Raw genomic sequence first — 17734 nt, 5'->3', positions numbered from 1 at the left:
GCTGTGCAGCAACATCCCCTAATAGATATTCTCCCATCTTACTGGGTCTTACGCGTTGTGCTTGAATTCCAGTTAAGAAGCCTTAGGCTGGAGAAAACCAATTAAGAGAGAGTTAGGCACTTGACACAGTTGTACTGGTAAAGCTAAGCGTTAGTTTGGGGACTATCTGGGAACTATCTGCAAGGCACACTAAGTTGTTTGGAAGAAAAAGAAAGCTCTGATGATTGATTGGAAAAGGAACATAGATTGGCTTACTTTAGATTATTTCATAATCAAATTGGGTGCAAAAGAAAGAGAATAAAGTAAATCTGTAGTTGAAATGCTCTTAAAATTAGCTTTTAGTGCAAAGCATATTATTAAGATAATTGGTAAGCATTGTTATTGTTGTCTTCAGAGACAATGGAGTGTGTCTCTGTGGCTGGAGCTAAACCACTGTGTTAGCAGCACCAAAGTGACACCCCCAGGCTGCAAGTCTGGGCAGCCTATGCAGAAATCGCTGTTGGACCCACTATTGGTCTTTTATGTTCAATCTTCTAGAGCCTGTCTTCGCATGCAGAGAAAGTCCCTAACACACTGATGGGTTTGAGACCCATTGGCTAACCACACCTGGTTTAGGTGGCCAATCAAAGCCATTCCCGGGGTGTGCCTGCTGTTGTACGCTGTTGCTTGCTGACAGCTTCTAGGAGCCATAAGAGAGAGCTGCGTGCAGGGTGGGGACCGAAGGTGGACAAACTATCCCAGAAGTAGCATGACCTGTCCCCCGCCTGAGGTACTCCTTCTCCCCTGACACCACATATACCCCTTGGCAAGGGTAAGAACCATTTGTTGAAAAGAAAGAGGTTGTAGTGGAAAGGGCGTGGAAATGACACGTGGAAGAAATATGTGATGCTCCTGGCCTCTGTTTTTTGTCCTGAGATTTCCTATCCCTATGCTCTTCAGGGCTGTGCTTCTTCTATTCCCTTAAGCACTGATAACATTTGGGGCAGAAATAACAATGGTAATTGCAGGCAATCAGCTCCTTCTGCTCAGATAATGGTATTCATTGGTGTTACAAGCACCCAAGTTGCTTTAGTCTCAGCCTAGTGTCTCACACTGAAATCATTTTTTTTTTTTTAAAAAAAGCTATTTGTCAGAAATTTGAGGGAATCCCCCCTCCCCCGGCATTTCTCTAATGACTGCAAGTTGGTGGACTGAGATTTAAGTGCTGGAATTGGAGCAGAGGCCCAGAATCCTTTTCATTAGCAAGAGCCAGCGTATTCAGGCAGAGTACTTACTGAAACCAGAAGTAGAAGTTGAGGCATCATTGGCTAGGCATGGTCATAAGCAGAACACTGGGAGAGCATTACCGATCCTTCTTGTAATATTTAGAAATCCATTCCATGTGTTCTAGTAGTAACAGAGCCATTCGACAATTTTTAAACTCCCTGCATTTGCTATTTTAGTTCAGTAGTTGCAGCAGTGGGTTGCTTGCTGTGGTACAAGGATGTGGAAGCCTGTGGCCCACAAAAGTTACAGCTTCCATTATCACTGACCACTGGTCATAATGGTTGTGGCAGAGGAGAGTTGGGAGCCCGATGAGACACTGCAGGGTTTCCATCTCTGTTATAGCTGGTTTTGAAATCAAAGTGCAATAAAGGGCTTGAGAGAACATGGGCTTTGGGACCAGGATGGAGGACAAAATGACCTTTTGGAGTCCCTCACTATAATTACCATGGGTCTCTTTATTCATTTCTCTCTGGTGCACACTTTACTCTGTTTTTTTATCAAGTGTCAAGAGCAAATTTTAATTAGTGGCATTAAATTAATCAAATATATATCCACGAAGCCATACTTACAAGGCGAAGACTTATCTTTGTCTAGACTCTCACACTTGATCTACTACCACTCATCCTGTGAAAATGATTTGCAGAGATGACAACTGCCCTTGGAGAGCTGGAATTATTACTTTTAGTTCCACAATCTTTTCATCCCTCCAGCATTCCTGTTTGACTAGTCCTAACCACATTACTCTTCTGCTTTAATTAGTGTCTTCCGAAGCCTTTGTGTTGTTGGCAAACCCTGTCCAGGCTTCCCCTCCCCACTTTTACAATACTGATAATAAATGAAGTTGACACATGTCACAACAGTATCTGAAAGGCCTCCCCATTAGGTTTTGACTCTTTTTTTCTGAGCAAAAAGCAGGTTGGAGTTATGTATCAATGGTGCTTCTTTGCTTTAAATTTTGAGGCAAAGTTTGCTAAATTCATAACCGCTTGCCTTTGCAGATTGTTTGTATTCATTCTTCTCAGGTGTAGGCTGACTCTGTAATAGCAGGGGCATTGCTAAGCCCTTAAAAGATTCTGGCCAGAAAATTTGCATATACTAATCTGCATAAAGGTAAAGGTACCCCTGCCCGTACGGGCCAGTCTTGCCAGACTTTAGGGTTGTGCGCTCATCTCACTCTATAGGCCGGGAGCCAGCGCTGTCTGCAGACACTTCCGGGTCACGTGGCCAGCGTGACAAGCTGCATCTGGCGAGCCAGCACAGCACACGGAAACGCTGTTTACCTTCCCGCTGGTAAGCGGTCCCTATTTATCTACTTGCACCCAAGGGTGCTTTCAAACTGCTAGGTTGGCAGGCACTGGGACCGAACAACGGGAGCGCACCCCGCCGCGGGGATTCGAACCGCCGACCATGCAATCAGCAAGTCCTAGGCCCTGAGGTTTTACCCACAGCGCCACCCGTGTCCCTATACTAATCTGCATATAGATGCAAATTTAGGCCAAATTTCAAAGGGGTAAAAGCAAACTCTGGCTCTTGCTTTCAGGACTTCCCTTGAGCCATGGGGGCATCAACAGGATTTTCTAGATATGCTGCTGCTAGATATAAACAGAGCTGTTGTATGTGCGTCATCTTTAAAGAGCTGGAAATATATATATATATGCAAGTTTTAATTTGCTCTGGGAAAGGCATCAGATTTGGGAATAACTGCATTTCTGGAATATGAAATCATGCCAGCAAGGAAGCAAATGCATTCCTTGTATGACACATCAGTTTTGACACATGTTCCGTGGTCTCTTATTCTCCTTGCCACATATTGTGTTCTCTGCGATATGGAATTGGGTTTCTGTTGTTTATTTTTTCAGCTGGTTGGTAAGCATGCCTTTAGATGTGCCTGATGGCCAGAAGAGACATGGCATAGGCAATCTGATTAAAATACCCTCTGAAGTTGTTTTACATTAAACTTCAAAGCAGCTGCACACGGTATGTGCACTTTGATTTTGATCTGAGCAGCAGTGCTGATGGAGGGGAGAACTGTAACCCTTTATCCCCTTGGCTCCTTTTCCAGTATAAATTGTGTCCATCTCTGAAGCAGCTATTAGCTCTGCTGGAGAAAGAATATGGGCACAATTCAGGTACCTGTAATTTTTTCTGCAGCAGGGCTAAATGGCAGCTTTGAGTATATATGTGTGTGTAATTTGAACTGGGAAATCTGGCTGAAAAGAGTTAATATCCTTCTTCCCCTGTACCACAGCTCTGATCAAATTCAGAGTAGGCATAGCTGCTTTTAAAGTGTGTGGGTGTTTTTTTAATGGAAGGTCCAGTAAGAATTTCCTTTAGTCCTAAAGCTGTAAAGTTACTCATAATAAGACTATAATCATTCTTTCATGTCACCTCTGATGTCAAATGCATTTTAACCAAGGAATTGGACGTACAACACCAAATAATCTTATTCTGTATTCCCTTTAAAATATAGATAGCGTTTTAAGATACTGTTATGACCTGATTAGTAGGAATGTAGTTTTACTCATAGGGGACCGCGGGTGGCGCTATGGGTTAAACCACAGTGCCTAGGACTTGCTGATCGGAAGGTCGGCGGTTCGGATCCCCGCGTGACGGGGTGAGCTCCCATCGTTCGGTCCCAGCTCCTGCCTACCTAGCAGTTTGAAAGCACCCCAAAGTGTCAGTAGATAAATAGGGACCGCTCTCCAGCGGGAAGGTAAACGGCGTTTCCGTGCGCTGCGCTGGTGCTCGCTCGCCAGCTGCGGCTTAGTCACGCTGGCCACGTGACCCAGAAGCTGTCTTCGGACAAGCGCTGGCTCCCGGCCTCTTGAGCGAGATGAGCATGCAACCCCAGAGTCGGTCACGACTGGACCTGTTGGTCAAGGGTACCTTTACTTTACCTTTAGTTTTACTCATAATTTACAAGGGGAAAGATGGTTTGAGCATGTAGCATCAATCTTGGCCCGACTGCATTGGCTGTCAATTAGTTTCCAGGCAGAATTCAAAAGGACAACACTTAGAATGGTTGACAAATATTTATATGTATTAAAAGTAATTTTAGCAAAATATGTCCAGATCATTGATATCTAATGAATGTATGTGAATTCTAAATCTGGAGGAGGGGAGATGGGTCAACTTTCATTGTACATTTCCAGCTCCTTCTCCTACTGATATCTTAACACCATTTGAAGAATGTAGCATCCTCTGCTGAGACGAACAGGAATAACAAAAAAATCAATTTGTTTGTACATTCCTACTTTCGGATTGAGTTTTGTGAGATGGTTGCAGGACTTGCTTATAATTTGGTGGCTTTAAACAGCTGCTTGGGGCAGCATTTGCAGTGGGAACAGATGAAAGGGTCTTTCCCCAGCTGCTATCACTTTTTATTGCTAAGGAATAATGTAGACTTTAAAGAGATCTGCCTTTACAGCTTAAGCATCAATACTCAGGTCAGACTCCTTACCACAGAGAAGGCTTCCAGCAATAATAAGTCCAAGACCTGTCACTCCTTGCCTGGTTATACTACATCAAATAACTTCTGTAATCCGGTGATTGCAGTACCTGAAAGGTGTGGACAAGACTTTCAATTTTATACTTTGTATTCGGAAAGCTTGAACTTTATGATTTGCACCAAGCTAGCCATGTTAGTCTCTTGCAGCAGAATATACTACTTATGGAGATCACCAAATTGGCTACTCCTACAGAAGAGTTTACTATAATGAATTTGTCAGTCTTTAAAGTGCTGTAAAACTTCATCTGAACTCTGCAATGTTTTCCATAACTTGAATATGTAGTCTTTCGGGGAGAAAATGTGTAGTGCAAGTGAACTCAGCAACAGCTACCAGTGACCTTTGACTACTAGATCCAGTGTTTGATGTTTGCACTGACACACACAGTAGTGACTTCTGCATACTGATTTCATCAGAGGGACCTGCTCTGTTCACCAAGTTCCTTTATGGCAGGGTGGCCCACCTGTTGGAAAAATGCCGTGGGGGTGCCTGCAAGTCCCTGAAACTCTGAGAGTCCTTCGGTACGCGCATTTCCTCCCTTCTCCAGTGCACTCAGCGACATATACCAGCTGGTATATGCACACTAATCTTCTGGCAAAACACAGAAAGAAGAGTGAGATATCGTAGATCTCATCTACTATTAAATTACACAATATGTACAGACAAAGGCATAATGGCATCTGTTCTCTCCAGGTCCGAGAGAACAAAAAGAAATAAATAAAAGTGAAAGTACAGTGTAATAGGGACGCGGGTGGCACTGTGGGTTAAACCACAGAGCCTAGGACTTTGCTGATCAGAAGGTCGGCAGTTCGAATCCCTGCGACAGGTGAGCTCCTGTTGCTCGGTCCCTGCTCCTGCCAACCTAGCAGTTCGAAAGCACGTCAAAGCGCAAGTAGATAAATAGGTACCGCTCTGGCGGGAAGGTAAACGGCGTTTCCGTGCACTGCTCTGGTTTGCCAGAAGCTGCTTAGTCATGCTGGTCACATGACCCGGAAGCTGTACGCTGGCTCCCTCAGCCAATAAAGCGAGATGAGCGCCGCAACCCCAGAGTCGGACCTAATGGTCAGGGGTCCCTTTACCTTTACAGTGTAATAGTACCCGCAGCAGAAGAGATAAGACTTCTTCCTTTCCCAGAGTCATCCCAGAGAGGCATGTGATTTACAACAATCTCATCTGTAGCATTGGAGGAGTGAAATTGCTAACACCAACATGCAGCTGCCCCATAGACCTCGTACCACCTTTTGAAAGCTGCATAAGTGAGGCACTGGGCTTTGGAAAGGACCTGGGTGGACCTCTGAAGGGATCCTAGAGTCCTCCTGCCTCCTTCCCAAAGCCTAGTTAGTGCTTTCCAAGCTTTGGGAAGGAGGTGAGAGGGCTCCAGGACCCTGCCAGAGCCTCACACCTACTTCCCAAAGCCCAGTGCCTTGCTCTCCCAGCTTAGGGGAGACAGTGTGAGGGTTGGTGGGGCATAAAATCTATTGGGTTCTTTTGCTGAATGACTGGGGAAGTTCCTCCATGTCAATGAGCTCCTTAGTCACATTAAAACACCTCTTACAGTAAGTGATTAGTGGTTCATAGCATTTTAGGGTGTGTTGATTCTGCCATTCCCCCTGTTTTTTACATGTGTTAAAATATTCACTTCAACTATTTGTTAAAACATGTTATTTATTTTTTATTTATTTAACAAAATGTATTAACCACTTAATGATATCTCTGAGCAGTTTGCATAATATTGGATAAAAATATTTATAAGAAAATACCCATAAAACAAACATAACTTTAGATGTTTGACTCCTAAGCACATCAATAATATTGAGCTTTACTAGGGTAGAAAAACACATTAACCTTGCTATTATGGTGCCCAGAGAAAGATTCAACAGCACTGGCAAACCAACTGGTCAGCCGCAGAGAAGACCCCTAACTATTAAAAAAGCTATTAAAGAAAACGGCCTATTAGCTGTTAGTTTAGGAGACATCCGTAAAACAATCTCTGAGGCTTTAGCAATATCTGACAACAGTGGTGCCCCGCAAGACGAAAGCCTCGCAAGACGAAAAACTCGCTAGACGAAAGGGTTTTGCGGTTTTTGAGCTGCTTCGCAAGACGAATTTCCCTATGGGCTTGCTTCGCAAGACGAAAACGTCTTGCAAGTTTGTTTCCTTTTTCTTAACACCGTTAATACAGTTGTGACTTGACTTTGAGGAGCAACTCATAGAACGCGGTGTGGTAGCCTTTTTTGAGGTTTTTGGTGATTTTTGAAGCTTTTCCAAAACTTTTCCGACACCGTGCTTCGCAAGACGAAAAATTCGCTAGACGAAAAAACTCGTGGAACGAATTAATTTCGTCTTGCGAGGCACCACTGAACTTTCTAATCTCTCTCTCTCTCCCCCCCCTTTCTCGGTAGATTTTGTTCTATAAACCTTCTCTGACCTCTTGTAACGTAGCTGGAATATACTGATGCATTTAATAAACATTTTGATGAACAGACTAGGCAGAAATTTTGGAAGAAATAAAACACTGTAGATCTTATGGTTCAGCTTCTTGCTCAAGTTGTTAACGGTGTATGATTTATTTATTTTACATTTAAAGATTACTATAATACAAACATTTTTTCAAAAAGAGAAAATTAACAGTTAATATTTGAAAGGTCATTGGTGGACTCTCTGTTAGAAGTGTCACGTGTCACTGTGTGTTCAAACAATATCAACATTTAACAGCACAATCCTAAGCATATCTACCTAGAATTATGCTCTATTGAATTCAATGGCATTTACTTCTACTTAGGTATGGTTAGGATTTCAATGCAAGCTATTGCATCTGCCAGCAATATGCCCTCTGAAGTATATTGATTCTGGCTAGGTTCATATGGTTTATGATTATTTATTGTTTCATCTTAGCCAAGTATATTAGTGGCACTTACTCTCAAGTCAAATGTTATTCTATTTTTTAGAGTACCTGTAAAGTTGGTCAGCAAGACATAACTGAATATAGTATAGTCAGCTAATTGAGATGTAAAGCGATGTAAGACTATTGTAAAGCAGTCAAAGGTTAGTAATCGGGGAAATAAAGTGTACCTGTCTTGAGAGGTAAGTAAATCAAACTGTGTAATGAGTTTAGTGGCAATGGAGAAAGGATAGCTTGGGCTAGATCTAAGTAAAAGGCAGTTGGATTAATGCAATCATTCTTATCTATGTCTTGGCCGTTTTTCTTAGGTACATTGGTTTCTGGCATCTTCTGTGCAAGACACCTTTGTGTGCCTTCTGTTTCTATAGGTCCTCAATTGTAATAGAAACAAATGCAGCATGGATGTAGAGCAGGGACTGTTTCCTCTTTGATATTTGGAAGCTGTTCTGAAAGATGAAGAACGAGGGTGCTAATGCATATGGACACAATACTGACTAGCATTAAAATAGACAATTGCCTGTTTAGATCACATGGAAGTCTTTTTGTTGGCTTCAGTGAAGTCCAGGTTCATCCTGAAAGGTAGGTGCATTTCAGTTTAACAGTGCATTTCAGTTTAGCAGCGCGTGGTGTATGTTGAAACTGGAGTAATGATTCAGGCTCCCTTAGTAAACAGGGTTTCTTGAAAACAGTTTCTTAAACAGGGTTTTATACAGCTTTTTGGCAAGGCTCTAAACACAGGCCTACAGAGGGGTTTCTTTTAGTCCAAAAGAAGAATAGGAGGAGACCATCTAGGCTGGATTGTACCAGTGCACAGTTAATTCACTGTGGCCAAATTCACTTAATCAGTCCATCTAACAATACCTTTGATGGTCAATAGGAGGAGGGCAGCTGTCTCCCATTAAAAGGGTCTTGGCTCTCTTCCTTTCTTTAAGTGTCAGCAACCCACCTATGTACCCTTTTCAGAGTGCAGGATTAGCCAGTCACCATCAAGAACTGTAAGAATTATCAGCACTGTTCTCTAACCAAATTATTTTATGCATCCTGGATTGCCCTTTTCACCTATTCCTGTGCTGTTCTGATCAGGGCTATGTGGTTAATTTGGCTTAATTGGCTGCTAATCTGTCACATCTTGGCAATTTCAGCATTTAAGGTTAAGTACCCCAAGGCACCTTTTGTGAAGGCCATCTGACAAACCATCTTACATTGCAAGGTGGCTTGAGGCATTTGCTTGGTTTGAGGACGTGCCCTGCTGGATGGCAGGGGTTAGGCTCCCCTTTGGCAATGAAAACATCTCCAATTTAAAGATGGTGTTTAGGTTTATGCCAGGTGGTGTTTTCCAAAACAATGAGCAATATTTTTTGGCATTCCTTTCAGCCTGCAGGTGTTTAGTCCCATGCTGCAGATTCTTTCGTACTGCTAATAAAGTTGTGGCCATTTAATCCCATCTTCTTGTGCGAGTCTCTATTCTAGTGTGTGGGGGCTAATACTCATATACTGTGTACCACTGTGGCTCATTGTTAAATTGGCAATATTGCATTGTGCTGAAAAATGAAAAAAGGTAAGTATAACACTTCAAATAGACCTTATTCCCTTGCTCTAGTTTTATAACCTCAGGTTCTGAAAATAAAGAAACTCATTGGTCAAATGAATTGACACAGGTTAAATTAAAACAAACAAATTATTCCTTAAACAATTCATGATAAGCACAACAGTCAGAAGTCACTGCAGGTTTGAGTGCACTTTTAACACCCATTGATTTTGATGAGCTTCAAGCGTGCTTATGTTTGTTTGGTCTTGTTGTCATCATAGATTTTATTTCTCTAGGGTGCTCTAAGACCCACTAACTCCAGAAACAATTGGCATAACTGTATGGTGGTCAGTCTTCCATAGCCACTAATGGCACATGCAGTGTCCTTATAAACGCTGTTTACCAGAATTGGGAACCAACTCTAGGGAAGGCTATGTTCATCATGCCCTGTTTGTAATCTTAGTCTGGGTATTTGGCTACCTCTGCTGAATATAGTTTGCTGTATTCAGATGGATCTCTAATGTGGTGCAATATAGCAACTGCTATGACCCTGTGTCCTACCTTTTGTTTTGTTTTGCATTAGACTAATAGCATCCAAAAGTGATGGTGTGCCATGTTCCATGTACAGTGGTACCTCAGGTTAAGAACTTAATTCGTTCTGGAGGTCTGTTCTTAACCTGAAACTGTTCTTAACCTGAGGTACCACTTTAGCTAATGGGGCCTCCTGCTGCAACCGCGCTGCCACCGCATGATTTCTGTTCTCATCCTGAAGCAAAGTACTTAACCCAAGGTACTATTTCTGGGTTAGCGGAGTCTGTAACTTGAAACATTTGTAACCCGAGGTACCACTGTATAGCATAAATATGTTGCTTTTTGAGAAATGAAATATGAAGAAAGGGCTGCACTGCTGTGTTTGTTATGTTATCTGCTGCACCCATCGCCCACCTTATTACAGTACTAGAAATTTGCCTGCCTTTCTCACTGGTACTCTTACAGCACGCTTCTCTCTGCTTTACTGTACAACTTCCTGTCTGATTTTCTTGCTCTCTGTACCTTGTATTCCTTACCTGATCTGCATGGTCCTCCTCACTGCTGCTGTCAGGATGACAGAGTGCTGTGAGTTAAACAGCAGTTCTCTTTGCTGAGCTAAGCCAAAGATCATTCCTGTATCTGAGTTGCTCTGTTTATTACAGGGCACCACAATACCAGAGAACAGAATGAATACCAGAGAATATAATAAACACCCCTTATGTCCACTTTTTATACTTCTAAAATGGGTTGTATTCAACCAGGGGTACCCGCTGAAATTAATGAACCTGAGTTAGTAATGTCCAGTAATTTTATTGGGTCTATACAGAGTGGCCAGACAGAGCCCAAAGTGGTGTGCACACACCCCTCCATTCAGTCAATAAAAGAGGCATTATCACCAGCGGGGGGGGGGGGGAGGGAACCTGAGGCCAAGGCAGTGGCGTAGCGTGGGGGGTGCAGGGGGGGCCGGCCGCACCGGGCGCAACATCTGGGGTTAGGGCAAATCCACGGGTTAGGGGCGCAAATCCACGGGTTAGGGGGCGCAAATTACTTGCCTTGCCCCGGGTGCTGACAACCCACGCTACGCCACTGGGCCAAGGGCTGCAAATGACCCTCTGGGCCTCTCTGTCTAGTTGTTGGCACCCTTAGGCCACACCCCTTGTTAGCCCAGCTTTGCACCCTGCTTGCATGTTTTTGCCTGGCTAGAATTCATCCTTGAACTATGATGATAATGTCTCTTGCTTGCTTAGATGGAGGATAGAGGGTTGTGTGGGTTTGTGTGTATAAGCTAGCCTACTGTACAAAGGTAAAATTTTTGCTCTGGCCACTTTTGCCTCTGACCCTTCCCACCACTGGTTTGTGATCCAAAGAAGTTTGCTCAGAAGGGAATGCAGCCCTTGGACTGAAAAAGCTTCCTTAACTCCTGCATTACCACAATGCAATAATACATTGTAGCCAAACAGAAGCACTTGAAGAGGGAATGGAGCAAGGCCTGTGTGGATTGCTACACCTGTACTAGTGCATTCATCATGCTGCTGTCGTCCCAGCCTCAGATGTGAAACTTGCCTTTTCAAGAAAAGTCTTGCTCATGGTTGGTAGGAGTTTTTTCTCCAATACTGAGCAAAATGTTTCTTTAATACTACATAATCAGTGCAATGCTTTGTTTTGTTTTGCTATAAAATGGTTATATCTCTGATTTTTAATTATCAAAGAAAGAAAGGAAGGAAAGAAAGAAAGAAAAAGAAAAACTCATCCAGGGCATATGTGTCCCCAGCAATTTAGCTTTCAAGTAATATCCCTGTTTGTTTTCAAGACTGTCACTTACTCTTAGTCCATGGTGTAGGTTTTGTTGTGCCTTGGACACACCTATCTTGCACATTAAACCCATAGGAAAATTGCAATGAAAAGCAGGGTGAGAGTACATTGTTATTGACTACCTGTCTAGAGTACACCTTGGATATATTTTCTTTCTCTTCTGCTTGGTGACCAACAAATTGAATGATGGAGGAGATAAAAGGAAGGACATACTTGCTTGGCAGCCTTTCCAAGACTGAAATAAAATGATAAATAACAGAAGGTTTGGGGTCCTGTGCATGGCATCTCAATCTGTACAGGGAAGCTGCTATTTACTCGAAAATGAGGCAGGGAGAAGATAGAGGGCATATTCATTTGACTTTTTGACAGGGGTAGAGCCAGAATCCAAGCCAATTTCAGAGAATGCTTTGTGTGGAAATAACAAATTGCTGGGCCAGTGATAAGTGGCTCTGGGGGACTCTATGAATCAAGACAGACTCCAGCTTTTGGTAGACGATAAATGATAGGGGACTCCCCCGCCTTGAAAAATAGTGCCCCTCCCACAAGACACATCTCACAAAGCAATGGCATTAAAAGACCCTGAGGTGAAATGCTAATGTTAGTCCATTCTATAATTTTGTTTGTAACTTTGCAAACTTCTTTGACTATGCAGACAGACAAGACATGAAATGTGACATTGGGGTTTTATAAGAATTATTGCATTATTATTGAAGCATGCAGGCCATGATTAGCATACCCAGTCTTCCTGAATTCTACAAGAAATATGGTAGAATTCTAACTTGACACCGAAAGTTTTACCTGATTAAAAGAAAAACAACAGCTCCAACCAACTGGAAAATAGTGGTCCAAGGATGAATGAAGAAAAATCATCTCAACTATGTCCCCCTACCTTTTCACAAGACAGTGCTGTTCTGAAAATATTATGCACTTAAAATAGATATTTAAAATAACTGAAACTTCCTTTTTTAAAAAAGTTAATACAAATTGAATTTAGTTTTTAATTGCACTAAGTAAATCAGTATTTTACAGATTTTAGCATATACTTGAAAACAAGCATCAGCTGCTTTACTTATTATTATTGTTGTTGTTGTAGTTACACATTTTATCACTTCATTGATCTATTATGTCCTTCTACAAAAAGGTACAAACCACTGAATTCTGTTTTTCTATCTCTTAATTACTTTATATTAAAGTCAAACTAGCACCCTGCCTCCAATGCATCATTTTTGCTTTCAGACCACATATCTGATTTATCAGTAGAAACATGAGTTTGAAAGGGTCTGTTGCCATCACATCTTGTTTTGTCCTTGAGATGCTGTTGCTGTCTTTTTTCTGTAGCTTTCTTGATTGTGGTAAGGGGCTCCAGATGTTTTTGGCCTACATCTCCCATGATCCCTAGCCAGCAGGACCAGTGGTCAGGGATGATGGGAATTGTAGTCTCAAAACATCTGGAGGGCCGAGGTTGAGGAAGCCTGGGCTAGTCTGATTCACAAGGCAGTGACTAAAGGACTGATGGTGACCATGTATGGAAATAAGGAGGCAAAACACAAAGGTTAGGTGAACTGGGCCACATTCATTAATTTAGTGCAACACATTTACGGAAAGGAAGCAGGTTGTGTGATGCTAACTGCACACAACAAACTCTGTGAGCCAGCACTGCGAAGGTAAGAGGGTAGTGTTTAATGGAAGGTACTGCCTTCCCGTGAACCTCACCCTTTTGGGTGAGTAGGGTGTTTCACCACCTCCCAGGGCTCCACAACTCCCAGTGGGTGTTCGCAGGTGGACCTCAAAAGTGTTCCTCACTCTATCAGCAAGTCTTGAGACCCTTCATCCTTAAAGCTGCCTAGATCTGAACTGCCTGATAACTTCATGCACTTACCTGCCATGGAAGATGACAGGTCTAGCTTAGTCTAGCTTTGTGTTGCTCAAGGTGCTGTTGCTCTGTTGTTGGTTATGAGCCAGGGGCTAAAAGCTGCAATTTCACACTTTTTGAGGATTTGCCATAAGGTTGCAGTTTCATCCCTGGAAACTGCATTGAAACCAATGGGGCTTCCAAGAAATGCATTTACTTTAAAGGCTGTTCAGTACATTGTGTCAGACAAAAGGGAGAACTGGGCAATCACACTTAGTTGGAAATAAGCCCCACTGGACTCTTTGATGGGACATTTCTCGGTATATATGTTGAGGAAATGACCGAATAAACCTTTTGTGCATACTATATTTTTACTGATAACTTGCTTCTCAGTTAACCAGCTTCTTCCACGTATAAAAAGAAAAATATAGTAATAATTAAATGTTTTTTCTCCCCTCCTCAACAGATTCACAGACAGGATGTAACCTTTAAAAATGGAAGCTTGTATAGGAAGCAACAGATAACAGTTGGAGCTTAAAGGAGCGGATGAACATTTCTCTTTGGATGTATTGTCTTTTAAGAACGATATGTTGATTCAGAAGGTCCGAAGAGAGAATCGTGAAATTTATTTCCTCTACCCAGTCACTGGATTTTTACACCATTCCTTGGAGGTGGTGAATTTCCACTAAGGTGTGTGATGGAAAAAGCAGTGCGTCTCTGTGTCCGTAGCCCATACGTTGTGGATTAGTTTGCTGTTCCAAGGTACAAATTCCATTTTGAGGGACAAGGAACGGATGTGATGGATTTACCTTCAGAAATGAGCAGGCATGGAAGGAATCCGCTCAGCCACAAGCTAGAAGATCAGAAAAAGGTAAAAACTTACTTTTGATAATTGAATGCCTTTTAAAATTCTTATCCCCTTTCTCCACAAATATATATTTTTTAATGCTCTAACCTTTACAAAACACTGTTTAAAATTAAATATGTTCTTATATGTATCCTTATTGCTATCAGTCTGTTTCTGTGCAGCTGATTTTCATTGCTACCTGATAATCTGACTTCCAAAGGGTCTTGAAATTATCTGGCAAATTGGTTGTCAAAAACATTCACTTTCCTGCCGTTCCTGACTCTGTGCCAAATGTCTCCTGTAGTAAGCAATATTGTTAACTTTGTGCTGACCTTGTTTGAATACGTTCTCCCTCGCGATGGGAGTGACAATTTGCTCTTCCCAGACTCTTCTGATGGTAACTGTGAAAACTGCATTTCATTGTAATTAATGCTTGTTAGCATTATGTGTAGAATGATCAAATGTGCTGCATTTGCTTTTAAAAAATGGTCTTTAATTGAAGGAAGTAGAATAATTAAGCTATTGGATAGCCACATCCTGTTTCATGTTTCCTGGGATAATTTACAAACTTGATGAGAAAGAATACTTCCTGTTTTTAATAGGTGCCCTGTACAGCTGTTATTATGCTATGAGGGAACACAGGTGCAGCAGAGGTGTGTGTTTATCCCTGTCCCCAATGTTGTGTGAATTCTCCTGTCTGCTTTGTGGGATGAAAGTTAACTTCTACAGCAGAGAACCTTTGTGTCTGTGGAGGCTCCCTCCATAATGGAGAACCTTGATTCTGACAGATCATTACACCGACCAGTTGAAAGTCAATTGATCTTCATTTTGCAAAAACCAAAAACCAACCACAAACACCAGTGCTACATGCTCTAAAAGAAAGCCTTTTTGGGTAGCTGTAGAGGAGACATTGTGTGGCAAAAGTAAGGTGTTCACCAGTGGATATTTTCGGAATATCCTTCTGCTAAGAAGGAAGTTGGCCTTGAATGGTTTCTTCTTGTCTTGTTTCTATATGTTCCATTTGCTGTGCAAAGCTATGAAGAAATGCAGTTACTATTGAAGTCTGGTTGCCTTTCATGGGTGTCTGAACAGCAAAATCTATCCCATTTAGTTTGTGTTGATGGTGTTAGGACATTTTATTGGCTGACTTAGGCTTCCCAGTATGTCATACTTGGCAGAAGGTTGAATAACAGTGCACTCCTATACATATCTACTCAGAAGTAAGAACCACTGAGTTCAATGGGACTTACTTCCAGGTAAGAGGGTATATGTTTGTAACATAAGACTGCTATGTTTGCCATTGAGGCAAAGGGAAATGGATTTTCCTTCTAATGTCACCTGTGTTCAGTTTCATAGCCCTGTGGTGGGTTTTATGGCTGTCTGTATAACAATAGGTGTGGTTTGAACAATCTGCTGATTGTTGTGGTTGCACTGTATTTTGTCTATTGTGTATGAAGTACCGGTAACTGATATGTATGAATCCAGTTTCTAGTGTTTTACATCCCAAGTTTTCAGTCTTGAAATGCCAACACTTCAGTTATAGAACCACCATTTTCAACTGGAGTCAGGTTGGTGAGAACCACTGAAAACCTTATTTATCTATGTTGCTAGTGGTATTGAAGATATTGGTTACTATAATTGGTTGTTGAATTGAATTTTAATGTCTGCATTTTCATTTCCAACATTAAAAAAAAATCATAAGAAAATCAAGTGTTTCTCTGCTTGTGAAGCAACAGCTGCTAACAAATTAGACAGCACTTGGAAAAATTGCTCATTTTTATGACTTCAGGAAACATTGCAATTCATGAGCACAGGGCACTGGTCAATGTTTCGGGAACTAACATTGCTGACCTTGTAATGAACTTAATATTTCACAATGTTAGTATTGTTGAGTTGAGTTGTTATATCTGGCTTTTTAATGAAATTGTACCAGGCTGTCTATTGTAGTGATGCATTGATAGGTGTTAGTTTGTGTGTTATTCATCACTTAGGGCATAGTTATGTGGAAATGCAGCATACAAATTAAGATAATATAACAACACTGACTCAGCTACAGTTCTACCAGAGTCCTTGAACAGATTCTTTCTGAGCCACCCCTAAACTGGTGGGCAGTATCCACTCATTTAGGCTGAAGAGATGATTTACATAGGCCTGGTTTGCATGTAATGCTAAGTCAAACTCACTCCAGACAAACCACCCACTGTATCAAAGGTTTTGTTCTTGGCTGACCAAGAGAGTGGATGAAATGCTAAGCCAAACCATGATATCTTTTCTCTGACAATGCTTCCTGTGACTCATGTATGCATCACCATGCAGCTCTGGAAAGCATCAGTGCCATCTCAGAAGAGGCATTCTCTCCTTTATGGTTATTTATTTAACACTGGTAAAAATATCACAAATGCAAAACATATAAACATAAAGGATAAGATTTTAGAGTCTTCTCCCTTTTCTGACTTTGAAGTTAAAACTACTTTCAGAAATCCTCAATGAATGCAGTATATTTTTGCTTAAGTGCTCTACAGAACTAGTTTGCTGGATGCAAACTGCTCATATTGCTTACTATCTTCAAAGGACACCTGCTAGCACTGAACAGACAAAGAGGAATGCTTGAATGACTGCTGCAGCTGTAGCCTTGTCGGGCTCAGGAGATGTGTATTTTATGTGTGTTCCAATTCCATGAGGCACTTTTTACAAAACATGGTCTTGCCTTGCAATGTTGCATTTATTAGTTACTGCTATGCGTTTCACCAGCAACAGGTTTGAGCTCCTGTTGCTACCACATAGCTGATCGCAAATTAATTTCATTAAGGCATAGTAACAGTTATACTGTTTTGCGTCTGTGCTCAAAACAGCTCAGCTATTTAGCAATTGTTTGTGTTAGCAGGTTCTTGTGTTGCTGAAATGAACAGTGCTTCATATTTATTGATAAGCACTAGGTGAAGCGAGTTGCAGGGGAGGGGAGCAGGGAGGGGAAAGAGAGTTTGGTCTGGGGTAATTGTATATTCAGTGCTAACTAGATTCTCTGTGAGTGGATTGATGTGGCATCATGGAGATCTTCCTGTACTCACATACTTGTGACATCATTGCAGTGCTTTTAAACGTTTTCCCTCCAAAGCTCTTGCATCTGCAATCCTGAAGAACTCGGTTGTCAGTGTTTAAATTGTCTTCCACCTCTGAACGCCTTGGAGAAGAACTTGACAAGATGACACTAATGTGTGAATGTATCTCATAAACCAAAATACAAAATGTGTGGGTTATTTTATTCAGGAAAAAAACCCCTAATGATTAAGTGTTACAGCTTTGTATACCTGTGGGAATTAAATAGCATTTTTCTATAAATATGAAGCAAAACAACAGCTTACATTAAAATTCAAATGACTTTTTTCTTCTTTAATTGAACAAGTTCATGACCATCATTTCCTTGTCTTTCCTTCCCCACAATGTTGTCAGTTTTCCATGTGATGATGAGATCAGCTGATGGCATGTAAAA

The 17734-nt window shown here is 41.6% G+C and overlaps 1 protein-coding gene and 1 long non-coding RNA gene across 7 annotated transcripts in view; one reads left to right on the top strand and one right to left on the bottom strand.

Moving 5' to 3' along the window:
* Nucleotides 1-1583, bottom strand: part of LOC308596353 — a 30969-nt gene extending 29386 nt beyond the window's left edge. The window contains exon 1 of the long non-coding RNA XR_014012483.1: nt 1275-1583. This is a non-coding gene — a long non-coding RNA (uncharacterized lncRNA). The remainder of the gene's footprint in view (nt 1-1274) is intronic.
* The window catches only part of NAV3 (neuron navigator 3), a 431035-nt gene that overhangs the window by 89411 nt on the left and 323890 nt on the right, over nt 1-17734 (top strand). For all 6 annotated transcript variants that reach the window (XM_081211182.1, XM_081211181.1, XM_081211178.1 and 3 more), the window contains exon 2: nt 13864-14268. In XM_081211182.1, coding sequence (XP_081067308.1) covers nt 14197-14268 — 72 coding nt within the window. In that variant the 5' untranslated portion in view covers nt 13864-14196. The remainder of the gene's footprint in view (nt 1-13863; nt 14269-17734) is intronic.

Source organism: Podarcis bocagei, assembly GCF_964188305.1.
Source record: "Podarcis bocagei genome assembly, chromosome: 10".
NCBI classification, from domain to species: domain Eukaryota; kingdom Metazoa; phylum Chordata; class Lepidosauria; order Squamata; family Lacertidae; genus Podarcis; species Podarcis bocagei.
Note: the sequence above shows the minus strand (reverse complement) of the source record. Positions and strands in the feature narration are given on the sequence as shown.